We start from the raw sequence: 25,798 nt of genomic DNA, 5'->3' as shown, positions 1-25,798 counted from the left end.
CCTGGTCCCTGTATCTCTCTATACCCTTCTCCCTCGTGTATGCATCAAGTCTTCCTTTAAATGTATCATTCCTCAACTGCAACATGAATGATTCTTCACAGGGCTCATATTGTAGTTGCTCTATTTATTTATTTATTCATGGGCTGTGGGCATCGTTGGCAAGGCAACATTTGTTGCCCATCCCTAATTGCTCATGAGAAGGCAGTGGTGAGCTGCCTTCTTGAACTGTTGCAGTCCATCTGGTGTAGGTACATCCACAGTGCTGTTAGGAAACAATTTCCAGGATTTTGACTCAGCGGCAGTGAAGGAACAATGATATAGTTCTAGGATGGTGTGTGGTTTGGCAGGGAACTTGGAGTCGGTGGTGTTCCCATGTGTCTGCTGACCTTGCCCTTCTAGGTTATAGAGGTCGCAGGTTTGGAAGGTGCTATCAAAAGAGGCTTGGTGAGTGCATCCTGTGGCTGGAATTTAATGCTCTCCCTGGAAGCAGATAGCAAGACTGGATAAGCTGTTTAATCAGGCAGAAAGGTACAGGGTGGAGACCCTCTTGTCATCCCAACTCCTCCCAATTAAATCTCAGGTGGGAAGGATCGATGACAGCCTTCTCAATTGGTAGCCAATCGAGACCCTTAAGTAGCCACTTACAGGCCATTTAAGGGTCTCATTCCCTTACCGCCGGTATTCAGCCTGCAACTGGTAGGGGTCACATCATATAGGCAATATGCCATGTAAACTCAGGCGGGTATGCCAGGTGTGGTGTGCCCAACAGAGAGATCTGCCAGAGGCAAGAGCTTCCCATGCATGAAGACGCCTGCCTCATCTTAAAACTAATCCTCTTCACCGCCTTCCATTGTCAGGACCTCACCCACTGGCCCCAGCGATCCCACCTCACCCACCTTCACTTCAGGCTCCAGTAACAATTCTGCAGTACTGGCAAGGGTGAACTCTCCTGGTGGTGCTGATTGGCCAGCAGCTCTTGGAGGTAGAAAATGTCCCTTGCCCATTATGGATACACCATGCCAGCTAAGTGCCTGATTAACATTCAATTGGATCACGGAAGTCTTGAAATGGTTACGATGGGGCTGTCACCAGCTCTCCAGCCAGTGGATGGGTTCACGACTGCGAACATTAAATTCGACCCTGAATGTCAGTATTAGAGGGAGTGAATGTTTAAGATGTTGGATGGGGTGCTGATCAAGCAGGCTGTTTCGTCCTGGACGGTGTCAAGCTTGAGTGTTGTTGGAGCTGCACTCATGCTGGCAAGTGGAGAGTATTCCATCACATTCCTGACTTGTGCCTTGTAGATGGTGGACAGGCTTTGGGGACTTAGGAGCTGAGTTACTCACTGCAGAATTCCAGTGTCTGACCAATTCTTGTAGCCACAGTATTCATGTGGCTGTTCCAATTAAGTTTCTAATCAACTGTAACCCCCTGGGATGTCGATGGTGGGGTTTTAGTAATGGTAATGTCATTGAATGTCAAGGAGGGATAGATTCTCCCTTGTTGAAAATGGTCATTGCCTGGCACTTGTGTGGCACAAATGTTATTTGCCACTTATCAACCCAAGCCGGAATGTTCTCGGGTCCTGTTGCATATGTACAGGGACTGCCTTAGTATCTGAGGAGTTGCAAGAGGTGCTGAACATTGTGCAATCATCAGCGAACATCCCCATTCTGACCTTATGTTGGAGGGAAGGTCTTTGGTGGAGGAGCTGAAGATGGTTGGGCCTAGGACACTACCCTGAAGAAGTCCTGCAGCAATTATATACATATGAGTGACCTGTATATAGCAATTGAGAGAACAATACTAAATTTGATGATGGCACAAAATAGGGGGTTGTCAGGGTAGGTGGAGGTTAATAGCAAATTGTTATGAAGATTAGGGATGAGTGCAAGTAGATATAGTTAGCTTAGCAGGATAGATAGCAGGAAGATGGCAGATGCAGTTCAATGCAATACACTTAAAAATGAGAAGAGGTAAAGACAAAGTACCATAAGATTTTAAGTGGAGATGAGGAGCAGAGAGACCATGATGTGAAGATACACAGCTCATTATATATGGCACCTTCAAAAGACTTCAAAAGCAAATGAAGTTCTTGTTTTTTAATCTAGGACCACACAATAAAAAAGACAAGGAATTAATGTTAACTTTGTATAATGCTTTAGTTTGGCTACACTTTGATAACTGTGTACAGTTTTAGGCATCCCATTATTGGAAGCATATAAAAACAAATGGAAAAGGTGCAGCATTGATTCACTGACATGCTATTCTAGTTGAACAATTTTAGTTATGAAGTGAGACGTGAATAGTTAGGGCTATATTCAATAGAACTGAGAAGATGAGGATGACCTGTTAGAGGTCATCAAGATTATGAAGGGATAATGTACGTCATGATAGATTATTTCCACTTGTTGGTAGATGGTAACAAGATGGAACAAATTTTATATAACAACAAAAAGAAGAAGCAGACAGTGGAAATAATTTGTAGATGTGATTGTTGGCTTTACGGAATTCTATGTTTTAAACGACTGCTTATTTAAAAGCAGAAGTAGACAGTTGCTCTTTAAAAATGATATTAAAACAGATGAGAAGCAGTCAGGAGAGGAAGATGAGATACTTGATGTGGAGAAAAAGACCGGTGCAAACTGGTTGGCCATAAGGCCAGTTTCCATGCTATATGATTCAATGATCCTAAAGACAGAAAATCAAAGTAACATAAGTGATGCTGAAAATCTACAATCCTTCCAGTATTTTCTCATCAAAACTTAAATGGAGTTTAGAGAAAACTAGGCAAGGATCCACATACCTGTACCCTGGGCCTTAGCCTCATGTGGAATTTCTGTGCACCTTGAGCTTTCAGTCACTCCTTTCAAGGCCAGAGGCATAAGATGGAATGGTGCTGGGGCTAGGATTTCCAATGGGATTTCCAGTGTTACATTCTTCCTCTTCTCTGGTTTCAAAGGCAGCAAAACTTGATTGTGATCTGGATGCCCTAAGGCAAAGGTGAGTTTCATTTTAAAAATGTTACATTTCCAGTACTGAGCCCATCCAAAGGAACCTCCACACATCCCCTGTCTCAATTTTCAACCTCCAGGGAAAGTGAGTACCCCAGATCCAGCCTGCCTGCTAATGGAAAAGCCTAATCTTCAATAATCACCCCTCATCACCCCCCACCAAACACTGCCAACAACGTGGTTGGAATATGTCTCCCTGCAGATTATCAGTCCCCATTTGTTTTAGGGATTTTACTTCTTCAGGATTTCCTATAATTCTCTGTTGTTTTTATGCATATTTCCTTGGAAACACAAAAAGAACCAAACTAACTTTAATTTTCATAGGTTTTGTGAACATTCTGACTTGTATATGCTAGCAGAGAAGAAAATAAAGAGGCAATCTACCAGAAAAGTTGCATGATGATGAACACTAATTAATCTTCAAAAGGACATAAACTGAAATCATATGTATCTTAAATACAATTTTGACATAATTGAAGCTGCAGCACAAATATCTTTTTAAGTGAAAATTGGCAAATAGAAATTATAAATGACTTCCTAACCCACAATTTTGTGGAACAAATTAAAACAGAACTAGTGGTCTTAAACTCAAACTGAAAACTACATTGTGCAATATTATCATTTCAAGGAGACAGATATAATTTTTACAATCTGGTTTCAAATATTCTGAGCCTGCTGTTAATATGGAAACAACTCTATATAAAGTAATTTTAATATCATTCAAGATTATAATCGTAATCTTTACGTCTACTTCTGTCCGATCGACAAGCTGCAAGGAGCAGGTGGCTGCATATGCTGCCAGTTGTTAAAGTTCTTTTCCTTGCCTCTGTCCGTGGTCTGATATTTGTCTACTTAGCTTTTGCCCTGCTGGTTCTCCTGCTCTTTGCACATTGCATTAGTCTGACTTCCACTACTCATCACATTGAATGATTTCAAATGCACTGATGCCATTATAAATATTCTGCTTCCTGGAGCTAAAGAGTGCAATTGGCATTAATCATTCCTGTCTCTGCGTAACATCTGTCTGATGCTCATGCAGCCAGTTCCAAAAGGTAAACACAGTAAACCCTTATTAAACCCAAATGATTAAATATCACTGCAAACATAACTTACAATTAATACATTATTTGACAGTAATGTGTGATGCATTTACCTTTCAAAACCTGGACACGGACATTCAAAAGGCTTTCACGTAGGCAGAAATAGATAACAATTTCGGCAAAGTAAGCTTCAGCTACAAAATTCTCTTTAAAAGTACTGTAATGCAAACCTCACAATCAATAGGAAATTAATGCATTAAAACTGTTCTGTCATGTCACTATGTTTCAGCTTACTTTTCTTTGGATACTCGGGCTCTTATTTGCACTCCGCATCCAGTGTGAATCCACACTCAATTGCTCTTTCCTGTTACCAAGGCAACTGATCATTCACAACAATACCACCCAGCAGCATTGGCATAAAAAAGATTTGAAACCCCAGAAGCCTAGCTATCACACCTGATCCACAGTACTTCCAGGATGTTTTAGTGGATGACCTCCTAAATCTTTGGGTGATCCATGTATTTGTTCATGCACAGCTCTTTTTCTGTGTAACAGAGATAACAAGAGAGTGGATAATCCTGACAGGCCTGAGTTATCTGTCTGCCACTCCTGGCCTGTCTTGGTATATACAGGATGTGTTCACTGTCTGAACTGTAGCTTTAACAGAGTTTGATGGCCTTACAAACAGAGCCCAGCTGAAAAATAAAAACACATTTCTCGGCAGCACTGGTGAGACAATGACCTGATCACCATGAACTTGGAAGGGCTTGAGATGATAGCAGTTTTGGTGGTGATTGTATTATTTGTTAAAGTGTTGGAACAGTTTGGTCTGCTGGAAGCAACTGTTGAAGGTAAGGGACAACTTATCTCAGATGTGGTATATTTATGTGAGATGCTCGAGCAAACTTTAGAGGGAAAGTGTGGCTGTCATTTGAGAGGATTTAATTCCTCAGAATTTCAATGTTAATACTTGATGTTAGATCACTGAGCTTTATCATGATATCCAGTACTATGAAAAAATAACTGAGGTAACTTATTCTCTTTGTATTTCTGTATTACTTTGATTGGTATATTTTTCTTGTTTCATGCCTGAGAAGGTAAAGGACAAAATCAATATGCTTTATGAATCACAGTTTGGTTTTGTTGAAGCTGACATATATGTTATGAAGCAGACGGCAGTGTTAAAAAATAGCATTTGTGTCACCCGTCTCTCAGTTGCTAATTGCTTATTGGAAAACAAACTTCAAATATTGACAAGATAAAGATTAATCTATACAGAATTGATAAAAGAGTATGCTTTTGTTATGGCATGAACATGCAAACCATTTAACATGCTATAACTATCCTTGAAGTCTGTCTCTCAAGTTTTTTGTTGCATTCCAGTTATTATGGGCTGTGCATCAGTAAAGTTGAAGATTTAAATATCTTAGTAATGAATTGTTATTGTTATTAAGCTTTAATTTTTTTCTGCTATTTGATAGGAAAATGAGGCAGTCTTTATTTTTAAGTCTCCTCCTCAGGTGGGTTATTACTTTAGAAATTATACCTTACCCATATTACCTGCTATTGTATGCAAAATTATTGTCCAGATGTGCACATTGTATAAAAACAAATATCTGGTTTAAACACCATTGTGAATGTATTTGGTTGAAAGTCTCTGCATTATCTGTACTGAGTTATGAATATCTGGCTAATGTTAATCAGGTAAAATAAGCTACATAAAATGTCAACAGATAAATAGCATTTAAACTATTTTATCCATTTTATTAAAATATTTACATTGCTCATTGTAGTTCTCTTGAAGTGCTTACAAAACTTGAGCCAATTTGAAAAAAAATCCAGGCAAAATAAACATATACAAAGATAACAAAATTTATGTAAATTCTAATAAATATTTACATGATTTTCTTTCAGTAAATTAAGCTGTAATGCATTGACTTGTTTAATCTTTATGATATTACTCATTAGTCACCTACTGTGTATAATTAATTTGATAGTTTGCTGTAGGTCCCAAGTCACCCAATAGGAAAAAGCTTCATCTCAACTGAATATTTCTGGACTGAGAGGTTGTTTGCTTAGGTAAAACACATGACCTCATTTCATTTGTGTTTGGCAACCTTTCTTTGTTTTGCTGCACTGATAATTTCTCTTTCTGTCTCATGGTGTCCATCAGCTAGAGAATAGAACTAAAACATGTATGTGCACAGAAAGTCTGCTCAGACTTTGATTGCGTTAGGACATAATGCAGATTTTAAAATTCTTAAATTGCCACATTATGCTAGCAACAGTCTACAGCAATTATGTTGCTCTGTCACCAAACTTCCTTAGATTGTGAAATGAGGCACAGCTTATAGACTGCACGGTGAAGTTAGAACATTTACAAAGGTTAATTTCACCCATCCACTTGGAAATAATTTGTTACACATCTCTAGGTTTAACAAGAAATATTGAAATACAGACAGATGTTAAATAAAGCCTCTTTGGCAATGCCCTGCAACTTAAAAGATTGGGCCTTGAGTCCTTAATACGGAGCTATAATGCACAATGGTTAGGCATTAGTATAATTTTATTTCTATTTTTGGTATGTTATCACATAATTCTGGAACTGTCTTGTTCATTTTAGGCAGTTGTGAACATAGTCTGAATCTTTTCAGAAACAAAAATATTTCTATGACCAAATCAAAAAACAGTTGCAGTTCAAACACTCATGGTGTTTTTTTTAAATTTTTTGGTGATTTCCTTTTTAAATGGATCCATTTATAGTGAAAATATTAATAAAAACAGATGAAAATGTGGAATATTCACAGCACAGCTTCATTCATTTTGACTTTTGTCAAATATATCACTTCTGCCCAGCCAGAGCATTGAATTAATAATTACAGTTTCTTCACACAATCTGTGTCTGTTGGCATTGCAAATGTGATAATCAAAAACACATATGTTTATGGCAAATTCTGTTGGATAAATATTTAAATAAAAAATTAGAGAATGAGTTTCAATGAATAACATTTGCATCCTTTAATAATGAATGCATTCATCTGAGGTATGTATTTGTACTTTATAATAATATTGATGTTTCTATGATGGAATAGATTTACATTTTACAAAAGAAAATCCTCAAGATGAAATTTGGCAACCATTTACTATGGCAATCATTTGCTAAAAGGTGAAAAATATTTATCTTGCTTAGGGATGTAGCACAGGACTGAAACTGAATTTTACTTCATTATTCAACTTGTGATCTAGGACAATGTAACAAGCTAACATTTTATATTGGTAACCAATAGAGTCAAAGATTAAGAAAACTTCCTTTAATTTGAAAGAGGTATGTTAACCATAAAAATGTTTGCAAATCTTTATTCGTTTGTTTACAAACGCGCAAGATGATGATTTAAATATCAACACATTATTAAAACATCACTAGCATCATACGTCTAGATTTTATGGCTGTTTTCCACCTTCAAATGAAAAAACAAGTTGCCAATTTTTTTCCCAGTGACGAACTCGGAGCTTTCCTCTTTAACTACAAGTACAGGTATAAAAAGTGGAACGCTGCTTGCTCACAGATCACCATAATTTCGCACCAAAATATTTCCTAGTTTGATACTGCAGTTTCCATCACGTTTGTTTAATAGTAAAAACAAGAATTCCTGCAACAAGCCTCACTGGAAACTTGCAGCTTTTCCCATGAAAACACGTGGAGGTGATCTTCAATATTGTGACCTCTTTCTGACATGATGTTCTTAATCAAGAACTTCTGAAAGAGATTAGCGACATCCAGTTGTGTGTCTGTGATTGGATAAGTGAATATTTAGTCAAATTGATTCTTTACTTGCAGAATCCCAGTTGTGCCCGAGGGGGAAATGCTCTCTCTCATAGGGTTCTGGAGCAAGATGACATTAATAGATTACTGATCAACCGTCCCATATTTCACGGGATTGCCCCGTATTTTTAACATTTGTACCTGAATTCAGTCACCTTGCCAGACTGGAACTCTGAAATCCGGAAACACCAGTTGTCTGGACTTTATTTTCAGCCATCCCGCAGTTCTCGGGTTCGCCACTTGTGGCGCTGCGGCAGCGCTGGACTCGGGAATGCGGCTGCTCCAAATACTGTCTTTAGGCTCCGAGCTCCTAGCTGCGTGTGGAGAGGGAGATCATCACTGTGGGGTAGAGGAGGGGGAGTGGAGGGGTGGGGGAGTGGGGGTGCGGGGGAGTGCAGGTGGAGGTTGGGGGAGATGGTGTGGGGGAGTGGAGGTGGGGAGTGGGGTGGAGGGGCTGTGGAGGTGGGGAGTGGGGGGGGATGGGGGTGGGGTAGGGGGTGTGTGGGGGGGCTGAAGGTGAGGTGTGGGGAGGTTGGAGGGGGTGGAGGTGGGGTGGGGGGGCAGGGAGTGGGGGGAGAGGGGCTGGGGAGGAAAGTGGGGGGGAGGCATTGGGGTGGAAAGTGGGGGTTAGAGGTGGAGGTGGGGAGTGGGGGGGAGAGGGCAACAGTTAGTTTATTGGGTGGGGGAGATGGTCCAATTACTGCAGGGAATGGGGGGGCAATTACTGTGCCCCTACTGGCGGTCACACGGAGAAGAGCAAGCGTGGAGAGTACAGTAAAGTGGGATTGGCGGTGCACATGCAGATTCTTCATCTCCGTGAGATGGGTCACCCCCACCCTCCCATCCTCCCATCACCACTGACAAATCCTCCTGCAAACCTTACCTTGAAAGCCTACCTTACCACAGCTGGCAGGCTGGAACTGGGCTCAAACTTGGCACCTGCTGGTGGCATGTAAATGAGCCTGATCCTCGAAATTACGTCAATGATATTATGCCAGTTTCGGGCAGAAGTTGAAGACCATCACCAAAAATTCATTTGGTTTGCTATTGATTTCATCCTTGTTGACCTTGAATTCCAATCCCTCCCTTTTGGCAACTTGGATGTGCATGTGCACATACGCACACAATAGGGTGTAGACAGGCAAAATCTCCTTTGCTTCTCTGGCTCGTAAGTTAATGTCATTTAAGAACAATTGTGCAGATGCCACTTTTTCATTTACTTAAAATTAATTATTTATGCATATTCTTTGTATAGCTGGTTTGAAAATGTGCCTTTATTGAACTTGCTGTTAGGAGATAAAAGCAAAATACTGCAGATGCTGGAAATCTGAAACAAAAACAGAAAATGCTGGAAAAACTCAGCAGGTCTGACAGCATTTGTGGAGAGAGAAACATTTCGATTCTGTACGGCTCTTCTTCAGGGCTGGCTAGAAGATTTTGAGTGCTCTGTAGCTGACTCACCCTTTGCTCTGCATAGATTATTTACAACTGTATAACCAAGAGCAGGAAGTCCCATGAGGCATGTATTAGTCAAGGATCCCATAGTCACACCGCAGTTTGTTGGAGTCGCTTTTCATTGCCTTAAGTGTGAATTCTGTATGTTACCTAGGTGTCAGCCTTCAGTGTTAGCATCCTTGTTTCTCAGGCAAAGGGTCAGACGTTCAATTACTGATCACGAGATTGGAGCTTAAAATCCAGGCCGATTCTTGAGTGCAGTAATGAGTGAGTGCTGTTGGAGTTCTAATCTTTCGGATGAGATGTTAAACCAAGGCCCCTCCTACCCTTGGGTCAATTTAAAATATCCTGTTTTACTATTCAAAGAAGAACAGGGGAGATTTCCTAGCATTCTGACCAATATTTATCATTCAACCTACACCACTAAAGAAACAGATTAGACATGAAATTCACGTACACTGATTTTTGAGCCAAATGAATAAAACACAATTTGTCTACACACCTCACCTGAATGATTTTAGTGCTAGTTCCTACCCCTCCAGTGCTGCTCTCTCCTTGTCAAAGCTGCCAGTGAGCTAGACACACAGCAGGACGCTCAGGTAGCGTTGTTGTAGCCCGCACGGATAGGCAGTCTGCTCTTTGTTAAAGGCAGGCTGCCTCTTAACTGTCAAAATATTGCTGCAGTGGAAATTCTTGCAAACTGAGCACCAGGGCAGACAGTGGGATCTAGACTGGCAAGTATGGCACTGGAGGCATTAGTTTTGCAGGTGGTCAGGAGGAGATATGCCATGGTCCTATAGGTTCCAGGAGATCTTGATGGACCAACTGCAGAAGAGAGTGGCAGCAAGTGACCAGGGAGGTCAACTCTCAAACTTTGGACACGAGCACTTGGCAGCAGTGCCACAAGAGGCCTAATGACCTCTGGGGTGGTTAAGGTCAGTTAATGCATCTTTATGTGGCATTACCTATCACCGCACCACCAACCTCTCACTGCTCAATGCGCCACATCCCCATCATTCACCTAGCTCCTGATATTCGGAACCAATTTCTCACAGATAGTCCCCCTCAGACCTACTAATCCTGCTATCCTCACATCCATCTCTCACTGCTTCCACACACCTTCAGCTATTCATCTATGGCAGACACATCACCAAAACATAGTGCAATGTAGTCACTGACATTCTATCCTCTCTTGCAGGACAAGGTGGCACACAATAGAAGGGATTATAGCCAAGAGGGGACAAGGATGCTACATTCCCTGAGTGCTACAGAAGAGATGGCTCTCCGCATCATGGGGCTAGCTGTGATGAGGCCTATGGCATCCGTTGTTGCTGATAATATTGAGGATGATGGTATCATCTTGTCTTATCTTCCTTCTCAACTCCCAGCTTCCTCATCCAGCCAATTGGCATGAACAAACTACAGATGGTCTGAGCATGGATTCCTGTCCATTTCCTCACAATTACCTTCCCCTTCTGAGTTCCTGTTTCATACAACCAAGAACTGCTGCCTGCCTAGCCCCAGGAACCTCTGAAGGAGGAAAGAGGACAACAGCACAGCATTGATGAAGAGACTCCATCACTTGATCTGATACTCTCAGTCACCAGCTCACTGGCATTGCAGTTACCTTGGAGGATAGTATAGAGTTGGAGACCAGCATGTGGTGAGCAGCCAGGCATGAGTGGGCTACAAGTAGACTAGGGATAAAGAATGATCTGGTTGTAAGCTCACCAGAGGGTGAGGCCACAGAAGAGTACTGCTGCAGATGATCTCAATTGGCGGGGGCCAGTGGGCAGGGGAGTGTGGTTGGGGGGTTCATACAGAAGAGTGCTGACTACATGCACACCAGTGTTGGGTGCACTGGCAGGCATTCTCTTGTCACTGTGCATGGAGGAGTCTGGCTGCAACTTGCCAGAGTACATTGTGCAGAGCCTGCCGTCTCTGCTCCAACTCCCTGTTGTGCTGCAGACCTAGAGGCACTGCCGCTGTTGCCTCCATACCTGTTGCAGCTTTTATGTGGACAGGCATCCCGGTGGTAAATACACAGACACCTCCAAAAAACACTCGTACTTTCAGTTTACAATTGAAAAAGTTCAGAAAATTTAGCATACCTGAATTCAGGATTCCTGGCCTTTTAAATGACACCAATGTAGGACGCCTCTTGCTGTTTCACATTTTTTTTCAAGAGTGGACAATGAAGGCATTGACGCGACCTGCGTTGTCCAAATTTGGAATTTGGCATAACATTAGGCTGTGTGACATTAGGATAGCGACGGCTCATGGTGCTCAGCTGCATGTAGGGGACATAGCTGTGTGCATCCATATTCCCAAAGAATGCCAAGTAGGCTATGCAAGTCTGCTCCCAGGGAAGTCAGCTAGGCCTTGATAACTCCATATTGTCTTGCCATTATCCCATTGCTGTTTGTGGGACCTTGCTGTGCACAAATTGGCTACTGCTTTTCCTACATTACAGCAATAACCACATTTCAAAAGTACTTAATTGGCTGTAAAATCCTTTTGGACATGCTATGGTCACAAAAGGCGCTATAGAACTGCAAGTTTTTAAAATTTTTAATTGCATACATGTTCTGCAAATATTAGGTGTTGTTTGGTTACTGCAGGTAGCATTGTTTTAAACTACCTCAGTTTATATTGGATGTGTTAAATTTCAGCTAAATTTTCAGATGCATTCCATCAACATTAAAGTAATCTGGCAAATCATTATCAGCAAAAGTTCCAATAAGTAAATATGATATTGTCAAGATGTAACCTTAACTTGCTCTCCTTGCTAAAATCTGATCTGATTATTGAGTACAAAATGTTTGTCCTTCAGTTCTGCTTAGGTGCTTTGCCTGTACCGCAAAGGTTGCAGTCTTGTGTTAAAATAAAAGATCTTGCAGATAAAACATTTAATATCAGCTCATTTGTTTCCTCTGGAGTTTTGGAATCCTTTTAACAGCCCTGTAACAAAAACGTGTTAAGAAAGCAAATGAATTAGCAATTTCTTATAATTTTTCTATGTATAAAAGGTCCTGGAATTGACCTGCACTTATAAAATAAATTGCTTGTCCTCTGCTAGTGATGCTTTAGCTGTGTGGCTGCATGTACAGGGCAGGCTTTTCTTAATATAGGAAGCAGCACCTTCATTCTTTCGAGCTGCAGGTTCCTCAGAGTGGAGATGAGCTCAGTAGTGAGTTGAAAATTGTTATGTTATCATGAATGGCTACAGAACAGGAGGAGACCATTTGGCCCATCATGTCCATGCCAGCTCTCTGAAAGAGAAACGCAGGAGCCCCACTCCCCCACCTTTCCCGTAGTCATACAAATCTTTTCACTTTAGATCATTGTCCAATTTCCTTCTCAAAGCCATGCTTCTATCTGCCTCCACCATACTCTCAGGCGGTACACTCCAGATCCTAACCACTTACTGTTTTGCCTCTGGTTCTTTCACCAATCATCTTATGTCTGTGTCCTCTGGCTCTAAATACATCCGCCAAAGTGAACGGTTATTTGTTATTTACTCTGTGGACCTGTTGTGGTTTATGCACATCATTATCAAATCTCCTCTCAAACCTTCCCTAAGGATAACAGTCTTAACTGTGTCAATATATCCACTTAAGTTTCTCATCCCTGGAACTATTCTCATAAATCTTTTCTGCATCATTAAAGCCTTCACATCCTTCCTAAAATGTGATGCCCAGAATTGGACACAATACTCCAGATGAAGCTGAACCATTTTTTAAATAAAGGTTCTTATTTAATTACTTGCTTTTGTACTCTTTGCTTCTATTTATGGAGCCTAGTGTAGAACAAAGGGTTATCATCAGGAGCGCACATAATACTGATGTAATAATGACCACACAACTGAGAAGTAAGAGAGATCTGGAAGGAGGAGAAGCTCCAACCTCATGTGGAGGCCTAAATGTGTAATTACTTGCTGTAAATAATGAATATTAGTTTTGGGAAACTACAGACGCAAGCAGCATACATTGGGAGATTAGACAATCCCCAGAACCCCCATCTAGTCCCTGACAATACAACAAAACTGGAGGCAGCTAGTGAAAGACCCTGCAAGTCTTAAAAAGATATAGGGCTGATAAGAAGTAAGGACCAAGATGTTCGAATATCACGGGAGCAGCAGATACAAACTGAGACACAGACCCAGAAACCAGACAGCATAGGCCCGAAGCAGCAAGCGGCATCACAGAAGCAGAAACAATTCCATGGCTCAGCAGTAGCATTGGATCCTCATTACTACTCCTAGACCCATTTCAGGCTTAGACCTAGGACAACTGGAGAAAAGGGTTCACAAGGTAGAGAATTGCTTCAGGAGTACACAAGAAAAATCAGAAATATCAGGTCAGTATACTACTTTGTGCAGTAGGATTTATTGCTAACAATGTGATAGCAAGGCAGGGAATTTCAGAAATTTCAATTTCTTGTGAAGAAGTCCTGCAAGCTTTTGACTTCTATTTCAGTATCTTTTGGAATTTAATAATAGAGAGGGCTACATTTAATAAAACAATAAAAACACTAGACCTAAACATGGATTTGTTCATCAACAATCTCCATAGGTTGGCAGGGAACTGCAATAATGGAATCTTAAAGGATGAGCTGATTCGCAACAGAATCACAGCCTGGGTCCTAGATGAAGCATTATCACATCTCTTGCAGACAAGAGAGAATTTAACACTGATAAAAGCATTGCAAATTACAAGGCAAACGGAGCTTGAAACAGAATCGGGCATTTGCTCATGGAGATGGAGAGGTCCCATAGAGAAGATCGAGTGAGACCATTCATTTTGTAGGCCATAAGAGAGAGAGATCATGCCTAAGCCTGGCAAAGTGGGGAAAGCATGCCAACCACCACTTTGAAATGTCTTCAGTGTGGCAGGAACAAATTACACAATCAAGAAGACTGTCCAACAGTGGGGAGGAGTGCTAGGACTGTGGAAAAATAAGCCACTTCAAAGCAATTTGTCACTCGAAAATGCTGACAAACAGTAAAAAGGAGAAATTTTACAACAGAGCCACATAAAAGAAGTGAAAGAACCACAAGCAAAGGAATTAACCATTCTCGGGGAGGTAAATGATATGAAAAACAAGTATCAGAGTATTAAGTTCAAAGTGGATGGATATACCACAAAGTTTAAACTAGACACAGGAGCAGGGGTTATTACTTTATCAGATAACGTCATATGGCTCAAACAGATTACGTGCAACCCTCATCTATTAAATTATAAGGTTCTGGTGGGACAGCTTTGAAAGTGAAAGGCCAACTCATGGCAAAGCTGAAATATAAAGATCGAGAAATCCTTGAACCTCTCAATGTCATTCAAAACCAGGAATGCACTCTACTAAGCAGAAAGCCATGCCTAAAACTGCAAGTAATCTATAAAGTGTATGAAGATGCTGATGAGAACTACAGCAGTCCATTTCAAAATGAATTTCCAAAATTGTTTACAGGCCTTAGCGAAGTTAAAAACCAAGTACCATATCACCTTACAAGCAGAGGCTGAATCAATTTGCCTCTTCAAATGAAGGAAAGTCCCTTACCCACTCTTGGACAAAGTCAAGGGTGAAATTCAAAAGATGCAGCAACAAGGGGTTATCTCACCACTCACCATGCCAACAAAATGGTGTTCAGGAATGGTTATGGTCCCAAAGTCAAATGACCCTATAAGAAGCTGCGTAAATTGAACTCAGCTAAACAAATCAGTGGAATGAGTTCTACCCGATGGCCTCAATAGATGAGAGCCTAGCCAAGAATACTTTATTTACTAAATTAGATATGATCAGTGGATTTTAGCAGTGGCCTCTGGACAAAGAATCCAGATTGTTGACCACATTTGCCATGCCATTCAGTCATTATTGTTTCAGTAGATTTCCCTTTGGAATAGTGTCTGCTCCAGAAACTTTCCAGAGAACAATGCCTTACACTCTAGAAGGCATGGAAGGAGTAACATGCCGTATAGCGACATACTTCCAGGCGAGAAGGGCATGACTGTAGAGTCAGAGCAGTCCTGTGAGTCTTTGATGCAGGCCTAACATTAAATGAAAGATGTGAATTTGTCCAACTTATCATGAGGTTTCTAGGTCACATAGTACAAGCCATTGGAATCACAGTTGATCAGCACAAAAACAAAATCAGAGAATTTCCACAACTCAGGAACATCACCGAGCTTCAAAGATTCCTCGGGATAACTAACTAATTAGGCAAGTTCCTACCACATTTAGTAGAGGTTAACGAGGCTTGAAACAGCTGTTAATTCATTAAGACAGGGTTGATAGTGGTGCTGGAATGTGGACTAGCAAAATGTTTTCGAAAGAATTAAACAACTTTTAATCTCTTCTGAAATGTTGGCACATTACACCCCAGAATTACCAAACATAGTAGCAGCAGATGCATTGTCTACAGGTCTGGGAGAGTTTTATTTCAAGTGCAGAAAAACAGCAAGCTTAGACCAGTCTACCACACCTCTACGTCACCAACAGAAACAGAATAATGATACACCATTATAGAAAAAGAAGCATTGGCAGCAACATGAGCATGCAAAACATTTTCACACTGTTATGGGATTGCATTTCAAAATCAAAGATCATTAGCCACTTGTCACCCTTCTGAACATGAAATAAATTGTGAAGATGCCACCCAGAATTCAGCAGTTCAGACTAAGATAGATGAGATAGGACTCCATCACCGAGTATGTGCAAGGAGAGTATCAGGCTCACTGTCATGAATACCATCAGAAGGAATGAAACAAGGATTTACACTTAATTGAGGAGGTTTAAGGAAATACATCCTTAATCACTCCGCACTTACCAGCTATTGCAAAAATGTTGCAGAAAATAAAACAAGCCCAGCAATGAGATGAAGAATGTCCCCAAGCACAAGAATATTGTTTAGAAGAATGGTCAGAGTATATCCCCATTAATCTGATACAATGGCTTTGAACAGTGCAGGCACCTCACTGTGGCTTGCTAGTCTTCAACAAATAGTCATACCGTGAACACTTCAGCTTGATATTCTTCAAAGACTTCACCAAGGTTGCCTCGGAATGGCAAAATGTCATGTGATAGCACAGCAGTCAGCCTGGTGGCCAGGCATTACTCACTCTGTAGACGAAATGATTTCTAACTGCCTTACATGTCCTGTAACAGCCAAGAACAAAAACTCAAACTCAATAGCACCACAAGAGGGTAAAACAACAGGAGGAAGAACAAAAAAGCAACCAGGCTTGGAACTTTAATCATAGGCATAGAGCACATGAGCTACCAGCCCTGAAGCCCAAGGAGGGAGTAAGGTCCGAGACCAACAGAGAGTAGGCAGAATCATTGAAAAAAAAAGATTGTAAGTCCCCTGGACTTGATGGGTTGCATCCTAGGATATTAAAGGAAGTAGCTATACAAATAGTGGACACATTGGTAGTAATCTTTCAAGAATCCTTAGATTCTGAAAAAGTCCCAGAAGATTGGAAAGCTTCCAATGTAATGCCCTTATTCAAAAAGGGAGGGAGACAAAAACACAGGTAACTGTAGGCCAGTTAGCTTAACATCCTTCATTGAGAAAATGGTAGAAGTCTATTATAAAGGATGTAATAACAGAACACTTAGAAATGCATAATATAATTAAGCAGAATCAGCATGGCTTCATGAAGGGAAAATCATGCCTGACAAATTTATTAGAATTCTTTGAGGAAGTAACAAGCAGGATAGATAAAGGGGAACCAGTAAATGTACTATATTTTGATTTCCAAAAAGCGTTCAACAAGACACCTCACATAAGGCTACTTAATAAGATAAGAGCCCATGGTGTTGGGAGTAGTGTATTAGCATGGATAGAGGAATGGCTAACTAATAGCACACAAGGGAGTTCGGATAAGGGGGGCATTTTCAGAAAGGCAATCTTTAAATAGTGGAATGCCACAGGGACCAGTGTTGGGGTCACAATTATTTACAATATATATTAATGACTTAGATGAGGAAAGTGGATGTACTATCGCCAAATTTGCAGGTGGCACAAAAATAGGTGGGAAGACAAGTGGTGAGGATGACACAGAGTCTACAGAGGGATAAAGACAGGTTAAGTGAGTGGGCAAAAACTTAGCAAATGAAATAGAATGTGGGAAAATGTGAGGTTATGCATTTTGGCAGGAAGAATAGAGGAGCTGAATATTATTTAAATGGAGAAACCTACAGCACAGAGGGATTTGGGAATCCTTGTGCATGGATCCCAAAAAGCTAATATACAAGCTCAGCAGGTAAAAGGGAAGGCAAATGGAATGTTGGCCTTTATTTCAAAGGGAATGGAATATAAAAATCGGGAAGCCTTGCTAAAAGGATACAAGGCACTAGTTAGACCACACCTGGAATACTGTGAACAGTTTTGGTCCTCTTATCTAAGGAAAGATATACTGGCATTGGCGGCAGTCCAGATTCTGGGTATGGAGGGATTTTGTTATGAGGAAGTGTTCAGTTGGTTGGGCCTATACTCAGTGGGGTTTTGAAGAATGAGAGGCGACTTTATTGAAATATATAAAATTTTTAGGGGGCTTGACAGGGTAGATGCTGAGACGTTGTTTTCCCTTGTCGGAGAGCCTAGGACCAGAGGGCATTATCTCAGAGTAAGGGGTCACCCATTTAAGCCAGAGATGAGGAAGAATTTTTTCTCTCGTAGGGTAGTGAATTGTGGAGTTCTTTACCACAGAGGGCTGTAGAGGCTGGGTTGTTAAGTATATTCAAACTGAGGTAAGCAGATTTTTAATCAGTAAGGGAATTAAGGGTTATGGGGAAAACTCAGGAAAGCGGAGTTGAGGATTATCAGATCAGCCATGATCTCATTGAATGGCAGAGCAGACTTGATGGGCCAAATGGCCTACTTCTGCTCCTACATCTTATGGTCTTATGGCACAGGATTGAGGCAGACCAAGAAATCATAAGGAGAAAGCATAGTGCCTTAATATTCTTGGATAGAAAGCCAATAGAAATTCAGGCTTACTACTCAGACCCTGATTAAGAAGAAGGGAGACTTAGTACAAGCTCTACAGCCACCCAGGAGATGAGCACTCATAACAACAGTAGAGAAAGTACAGAATATCCTCAACCTCAAAAGGAAATCAGAATTAGATCAGGGGGATTGGTCAAGGCACATTGTCGACCAACCCTTTGAAGTCTGAGATTTTGGGAGAGATGTCAGAGGATATAAATATGATAGGAATAAAGATTTGGGGGAGATGTAGAATAAAGAGTTAACATCAGAAGCATGTATGATGCTGATGTTATAATAATGCCAAATCACATGACTGAGAAAAAGAAAGATCTGGAAGGGGAAGAGCTCCAAACTTGTGGAAAGGTCCAAAGGTCTAAATACTTGCTGTTAAGTAAAAGGTAGTGGTCTTGGGAAATGACAGACTGAGCAGCATACTTTGGGAGAATAGACAATCCCTAAAACCTCCGTCTAGGCCCTGACCACACAACGAAACACCCATGTCTGCCTTATTAACCACTTTCTCAACCTGTGCTGCCACCTTCAACGATTTGTGCACATTTATCCTCAGGTCCCTCTTCTCCTGCACCCTCTTTCGAATTGTATCCTTTAATTTGTATTGCCTTTCCTCATTCTTCCTGCCAAAATGTATCACTTCACACTTCACCACATTAAATTTCATCTGCACGTGTCTGTCCGTTCCACCAGCTTATGTCCTCTTGAAGGCCATCACTATTCTCTTCACATTTCGCAATACTTACAATTTTTGTGTCATCTGCAATCTTTGAAATTGTGCCCTGCTCACCCAAGCCTAGATCCTTAATATTGATCAAAAAAAGCAGTAGTCTTGTTTCTGACCTCTGGTGAACCCACTACGCACTGCCCTCCAGTCCAAAAAGGTGATAAGCCTGTTATTTGACGCTTTATCAAAAAGTCTTTTGGAAGTCCACGTACACCACATAAGCTGCAGTACCCTCATCAACACTCTCCATTATCTCATCAAAAAACTCAATTAAATTAGTTAAACACAATTTTCCCTTAATACATCCCTGCTGGCTTCCCCTACTTAATCTACTCTATCGAAGTGACTGTAACTTTGGCCCAGTTTATTGTTTCTAAAAGCTTTCTCACTACCTAAGTTTAACTAACTCACCTGTAGTTGCTGGGCTTATCCTTTTTTGAACAAGGGTGTGACGTTTGCAATTCCCCAGTTCTCTGGCACCACCCCTACAGCCGCTGTCTCCGAAATTTCCAACCTTATTTTCCTCAGTATCCTTGGGTGGAATTTTACCGCTCCTTCATGGTGGGGACGGGGCTGTAAATTGTGGCACATTGACTTCGACAGGACCATTAAATACCATCGGCGTAAAATTCCACACCTTGGATGCATCTGATCCCATCCTAATGACTTATCAACTTTAAGTACAACCAACCTTACTTATCAATTTTTAGAGTTAGACTGCTAGAAGTATAATTTTAGAATATTTAATCCATGTATTTCAATGCAGCAAACCTGGGGCAGCATTTTCCCTCCGTCGGGGGGGTTGTGCAGGAGCGGGCGAGAGCGGATGGGTTACTGATCGGTGCCCTTGGCCGGGGGCATGCCGCAATTTTATGTGGGTGGGCCCAGAAGCGCTGTGCACTCCCTGTGTGGGCAGTGGGGGCTGGGGGGAGGATTCCCTGAGCCAGGAGTGCACAGATCTCCCTGAGGCAAAGTGCTACATCAGAGAGCATGGCTCAAGATACAAAAGTTCACCAAAGGCATACACTGCCACATGAGCCGGGACATGTCAATTTCTTTTATTTAAACACTTTATACAAATTTTAAAACCCTCATGAAACCTCATCCCGCCCATGGATGAGGTTTCATATTTTTTCTGAAGGCTGCCTGGGCTCTTCGCCTGCCTGCCAACCTTAAGGTTGGACGGGCAGCTCAGTTGATTGTTGTATTTGTCTGTTAACTGGCCTTAATAGACGTTTGACAGTTTGGCGGGCGTGCAGCCGATTCAGCCAGACTGAAAATCTAAATTTTACGTCATTTTATGCATTGGCGAGCAGGCCTCGCCCCCGCTTGCCAAAGAGATAATTCAAAATTACAGAAAATTCTGGAAATATACAGCTATACAGCACAGTGCTTCCTAACAGCACTGTGGGTGTACTTACAGCACATGGACTACAGCGGCTAAAGAAGGCAGCTCACCACCATTTTCTCAATGGCAACTAGGAATGGACAATAAATGCTGGCCCAGCCAATGAAGCCCACATTCTGTGAATGAATTTAAAAAAGCTAGTCAGACAGCAGCTAAAAGTAGGGTCTACTATTTAGAAAATGATGAAGGATCCCACACAAACTGTTACACTTTCACCTTTCTGATGTTAATCAATTGCTGTGTATTCCCACCATTTCCTGTTTCCATTTTGGAATTCCAACATATATAGCATTCCTTTATCCCTCCATTATGAGATGCGGTTAGATTGAGATTGTCCCTCTCATAAGAGTTTTCAAAAGAAACGAACGCTCTTAAAAGAAAGTCAGCATGAGTGGGAATCTCCACTGCCCTTGGATAGATTCTCAATGACCACCAGGGAATGCAATTCCTTATCACTGCTAGGTGAACACCTAGGCAAATTGAATTTTCTATTGGTCTCTTGCCCTGCGTTCACCTTTTGTGCCAACGAACATGGATGGATCCAGAGATATTACTCCAGTAGCACTACTATATGCATTGCAGTGGAACAGAAGGGAGTAAAATAGATTTTTTTGCCATCACTTCTATTGCTATGAATTAAAATAAATTAAATTAAATGTACAAAATCAATAAATTGGTAGGGACCAAGCCCCAGGGTAATCCTGTTGCACAGGTCAGATGCAGATGGCACAGACAATGCTGTTGGGGAGGGAACTTTTACTTGCTGACACACTCGGACCAGGGTAAAAGTTGGAGGAGTGGTCAAGGTTCTGGTCTTGCTTGTGAAAACCATAAGTCTAAGTTTCCCCGCCCATTGTGGAGTTTTAACCTTTAAACTTTTGAATTTTTGACCCTGACAGCTTTCTCACCAGGAAGTCAGTCTGATTCAGGTTAAATCTGAGGCTTCCAGCCTCGTTAATATACTAAAACTGTCAACCTTCCTCCTGGGGACGAGTTGTCTATGTACCCCCTTGGCCTTCCTGAGTTAAACCTAGAAGGTCGTGGATTGGATATGCTTGGAATCTTTGCTTCTTTAACCCCAATACCACCTGCTCACCCATGTTAAAATGCCCCCAGGATGTCTGGGAGGATTTGGGGATGCTGCATCTTCAAAAATTAACCATTTATGAAGGAGCTTAGGGTGAGTGGGGTTTCCGTCCACCCCAGATAGCTCCTGACATCAGAGGATGTGGGGCCAAGAGGAGGTAATGGAAATTTCCTCAGTCCTGGCTTCCATGAACAACCTGAGCACTCTGATAAACCTTGTATACAGGTCAACTTAGTGGCTGAATTATTGAGTCTGCAGACTGGGATCCTCCCTCGAAGACTGCAGAAGTTATTGCTATTCCTGATCAGATTAGCCATCCTATAAAGGGGACACAATCTATCCGTGTGCCAACACTTGTGGGTGGGTTGGGGGAGGGGGGCGGCCCTCCCAAGTGGTGATTAGTGGGTTCAATTTCCTGTCCTCAGTCCCCTGTCAACACCCACCTTCAGTGGCACAGGCATCTGGCACAGCATTGAAATGAAGCGACTGCTCCCTGACTCTGGGTATTCCAGCTTGGTCAGTAGTGGGGCTGACTGATCCCTTTTCCATTGCAAACCTATAATATCAGAATTGTATATTCTTCAAATTGAGGGCACTGTGCCACAGCTTGTATTCTCACTTTTAGAGCAACATTAAGTGTGCCCGTCTATTTCAATGCTTGCTGAGAATTTTACTACCCAGTGATTAAACATTGGTCAGACTTGCAAAATTGATAAAGAGATTGTTGACTTTTCACTATCTTTTTCAAAACACCTAGGTGACTCTGGAACTATGTTTTGAACAGTTGAACTAATTGGCTGCAGGCATAACGGCAACCGACATGAAACATCCACTTGAATGGCCTCACACATGAAGCCAAGTGTATAACTCTTGCCTATGTGCTTGGAGTTGTACAGTATATTTTGCATCGCTGACTGGAACAAAATAGTTCAGCAGTAGTATCAAAATACCTATTATAATTATTAATACTTTGAGCATTGGTTTACAGAAAGAACACAAAATCAGACAGAATTCCCAGTTCTGTTGGCTGGTCACTGACATGAGTTGGAGGTTACATGTGAGGGGGTCATTGAAACAGAACAGGAGGAGGCTTGACAAATTATACCTTCCAAAGAGGAATAACCTGCTAACACTTAGGTCCTAAAATTCTACAGGTTGTAGGCATACGATCCCAGCAACTACATTGCAGTGTTGCTTGCTGGTAATCTCTGGTATCAAGTGATAGCTTTTCATATATATACATATCACTTTTTCTTTGGGGTCCAGGTTGGACCAAGCTATTTCTTGTCTTACTCCAACAAAAGTTACAGTTGAAATGCTGAGAGTTTTCTACGCCTAAACACGTAGGGTGTGATTTTCCAGCCCCGCCCGCCACCAGGATCATCTGGTCCTACTGAAAGTCACTGGACTTTTGGCTGGGCCGCAGATTATCCCATGGCAGGTCCTGCCACAACTGGACCGGAAAATACCGGCTGTAGGCTCAGGCGTAAAGATATGTGTTGAGTCCAATATGATTCTTCTTTGCAGGAAGAGTCATATTGGACTTTAAATGTTAACTCTGTTTCTCTCTCTGCAGATGCTGCCAGACCTGCTGAATTTTTTCCAGCATTTGCTGTTTTTATTTCAGATTTGAAGTATTTTGCTTTTATTATAAAGACAAACTGTTTAGCTTAGGTACCAGAGGGGCTGACGGCAATTGTAGAACAGCACAACATGATTCAGCTTCTAAAGGAAAGAAGAACCTGAAACGGAGAGAAAATTAAAAAGATAATTTGTGATTTTCATTCTGGAGAATATGTTTCCCATATCAGCCAATGATGTCACCAGATATTTGGAAAAGTTTATTTAACCTTTATCTCTTAGACAAAATTTATGCCATGATGTAAATTTTAAGCCACTAATTTCATCAATGGTGGAGGGGTGGGCTGGTGTGCAGTGTGAGGGGGTGGCTAGATGTTGTTGCATGCTCACAGTGCCGATCTAATGGAATTGGTGAAGAATTGGACCAATTTTGATGACAAGCTGCTAGCCAATTAGGAGCAGAGTAATTCCAATGTTTTCTCCAGGCCACACAAAAATCATTGACCACAGCTTTTCTCCACCTGATGGAAAACCAAATTTACATTGGAGTTCTAACATATAGGGCACAATTTTCCCACTGGTGTGCGGGGGTGGGACTCGGGCGAGCATCCCAACATCACCGCGCACCATCACGATATCTCGTTGGGCTGGAGCTCTATGATTTCCTCAACCTCTATGCCTCTGGCTCCTTCCAGGGTGGGTGATCTTTGCGGTGTCTCCCAATCAGCTGTCCACACTTGTGTGAAGCAGGTTACAGACGCTGTTGCATGCTTGCCATTAATTAACGGGCCCTTGAGGTGCCAATTGATGGCAACTTTTCGGCGCCTGTGCAATCTTCAGGTCAGCGCATGGGCATAACAGGCAGGCGGGTAGGACACATTTGTATAAACCTCATCCATGGTCGGGATAAGAGGGCTCAGTGGGGTCACGAGTGTGCTCTGTCAAATATTAATTTTTGAAAATTATTGATCCTTGGTCTGTGTGATCTGCAACACTTCAAAACACATACCAGCTGTTTGGTCTGTATTCACAACCTTCGGGTCAGCATTCTGCAGTGAGGAATCATTTTTGGGCCTGCAGATTTCAGGAAGCCTTCCCTTAGTCTGGGAATGGGAGCTGAACTCTCCATTGGAGGCACCTCCTCTGAGGAGGAAGGGAGGGCTAGAAGGGGGAGGAGGCCAGGAGTGCACATTCAGCCTCCAGGGGAGCCACCTTTGGGAGGACAGGCATAGGCACAAGGGATGCAGCGCCAAGAGGTAGCCCAAGGCGGAAGGGGCTGCAGAAGACACCACTACCCTGCTGCCAGGATAAGCAGGCAGTGAAGCAGCTACCTCAATATGTCTGAGGTGCAGTGCCGAAGGAGGCTCCGTCTCTCAAGGGAGGCAGTCAACTATATCTGTCAGACGATTGGGCCTGAGATCTCCGCTAACTGTATGGGTGGACACCCCATGCCGATGGCTCTAAAGGTCACAGCTGACCTCAACTTCTATGCCTCTGGCTCCTTCCAGGGGTCGGTGGGTGATCTTTGCAGTGTCTCCCAATCAGCTGTCCACATTTGTGTCAAGCAGGTTACAGATGCTCTGTTCAGGCGTGCATTGACCTTCATCCACTTCCGTTGTGACCAGGCAAGCTACACAGAGCGAGCCAGAGGCTTCACGGCCATTGCTGGCTTCCCCCGCGTCCAGGGTGCAATAGACTGTACACATGTGGCCATCAAGGCACCAGCAGGTGAGCCCTGTGCCTTCGTCAACAGGAAGGGTTTCCACTCCATGAACATACAGATAGCGTGTGACCACAGGATGCTGATTCTACAAGTCTGTGCAAGATACCCAGACAGCTCCCATGACGCCTACATCCTCAGACACTCCCAGGTGCTGGGGCTCTTCAGTGCTCCAGTGCAGCTGGATGGATGGCTGTTGGGTGACAAGGGCTATCTCCTCAGAAGGTGGCTCATGATGCCTCTCCGCCATCCAAGCACAGAAGCTGAACCGCGGTACAATAGGAGCCACCCCTCCACAAGGGCTGTGGTGGGAGAGAGCCATCAGTCTACTCAAGATGTGCTTCCGATGCCTGGACCGTTCGGGGGCGCACTCCAATACCCCCAGATCATGTGTCGCTGATAGTGGTTACATGCTGCGCTCTTAACCAACTTGCGCTAGAAAGGGGGGACGCAGTGGACGATGAAGATGTTGACGCAGTGTCTGCGGCTGCACACGATGAGTCCAGCAGTGAGTCCAAAGATGAACACGCACAGGGAAATGCTAAGGTGTTAGATGCTGACCCTGGTATACTCCAGGGAGACAGGGACACCCGGGAGGCTTTAATCCAATGAACCATCAGCTAGCACACCACAGATGGACCACCAGGACAAGCCTGGGCTGCAGGCTCCATACTCAACACCTAAGTGCCAAATCTGCCTGGATTGGAACATTAACTAAGGACCTTGTTAATAAAGCTGAATGTCCCACATATCACTCATAACTTTATTGGAAACCATCCGCCTGCAGAAAAAAAAGGCATCGTCAGTCATGGTGATATGTCTGAATTTAATATTACAACCAAAGGAACTTAAGAAAACAAAATGACAATGTGTTAAAAATCAGACCAACTCATAAGGACACAAAAGCACCAGTGATAAACCTGTAGTGTGCCTAAGGTGCCT

The 25,798-nt window shown here is 42.3% G+C and overlaps 1 protein-coding gene across 3 annotated transcripts in view; it reads left to right on the top strand.

Annotated features, from left to right (window-relative positions):
• Positions 1 to 4,493: 4,493 nt before the first annotated feature.
• The window catches only part of kcnip4a (potassium voltage-gated channel interacting protein 4a), a 432,286-nt gene continuing 410,981 nt past the window's right edge, over positions 4,494 to 25,798 (top strand). For all 3 annotated transcript variants that reach the window (XM_041190126.1, XM_041190117.1, XM_041190109.1), the window contains exon 1: positions 4,494 to 4,905. In XM_041190126.1, coding sequence (XP_041046060.1) covers positions 4,806 to 4,905 — 100 coding nt within the window. In that variant the 5' untranslated portion in view covers positions 4,494 to 4,805. The remainder of the gene's footprint in view (positions 4,906 to 25,798) is intronic.

This window comes from Carcharodon carcharias, chromosome 1, assembly GCF_017639515.1.
Source record: "Carcharodon carcharias isolate sCarCar2 chromosome 1, sCarCar2.pri, whole genome shotgun sequence".
NCBI classification, from domain to species: domain Eukaryota; kingdom Metazoa; phylum Chordata; class Chondrichthyes; order Lamniformes; family Lamnidae; genus Carcharodon; species Carcharodon carcharias.
The sequence above is the reverse complement of the archived record's forward strand: the minus strand, read 5'-3'. Positions and strand labels throughout refer to the sequence as shown.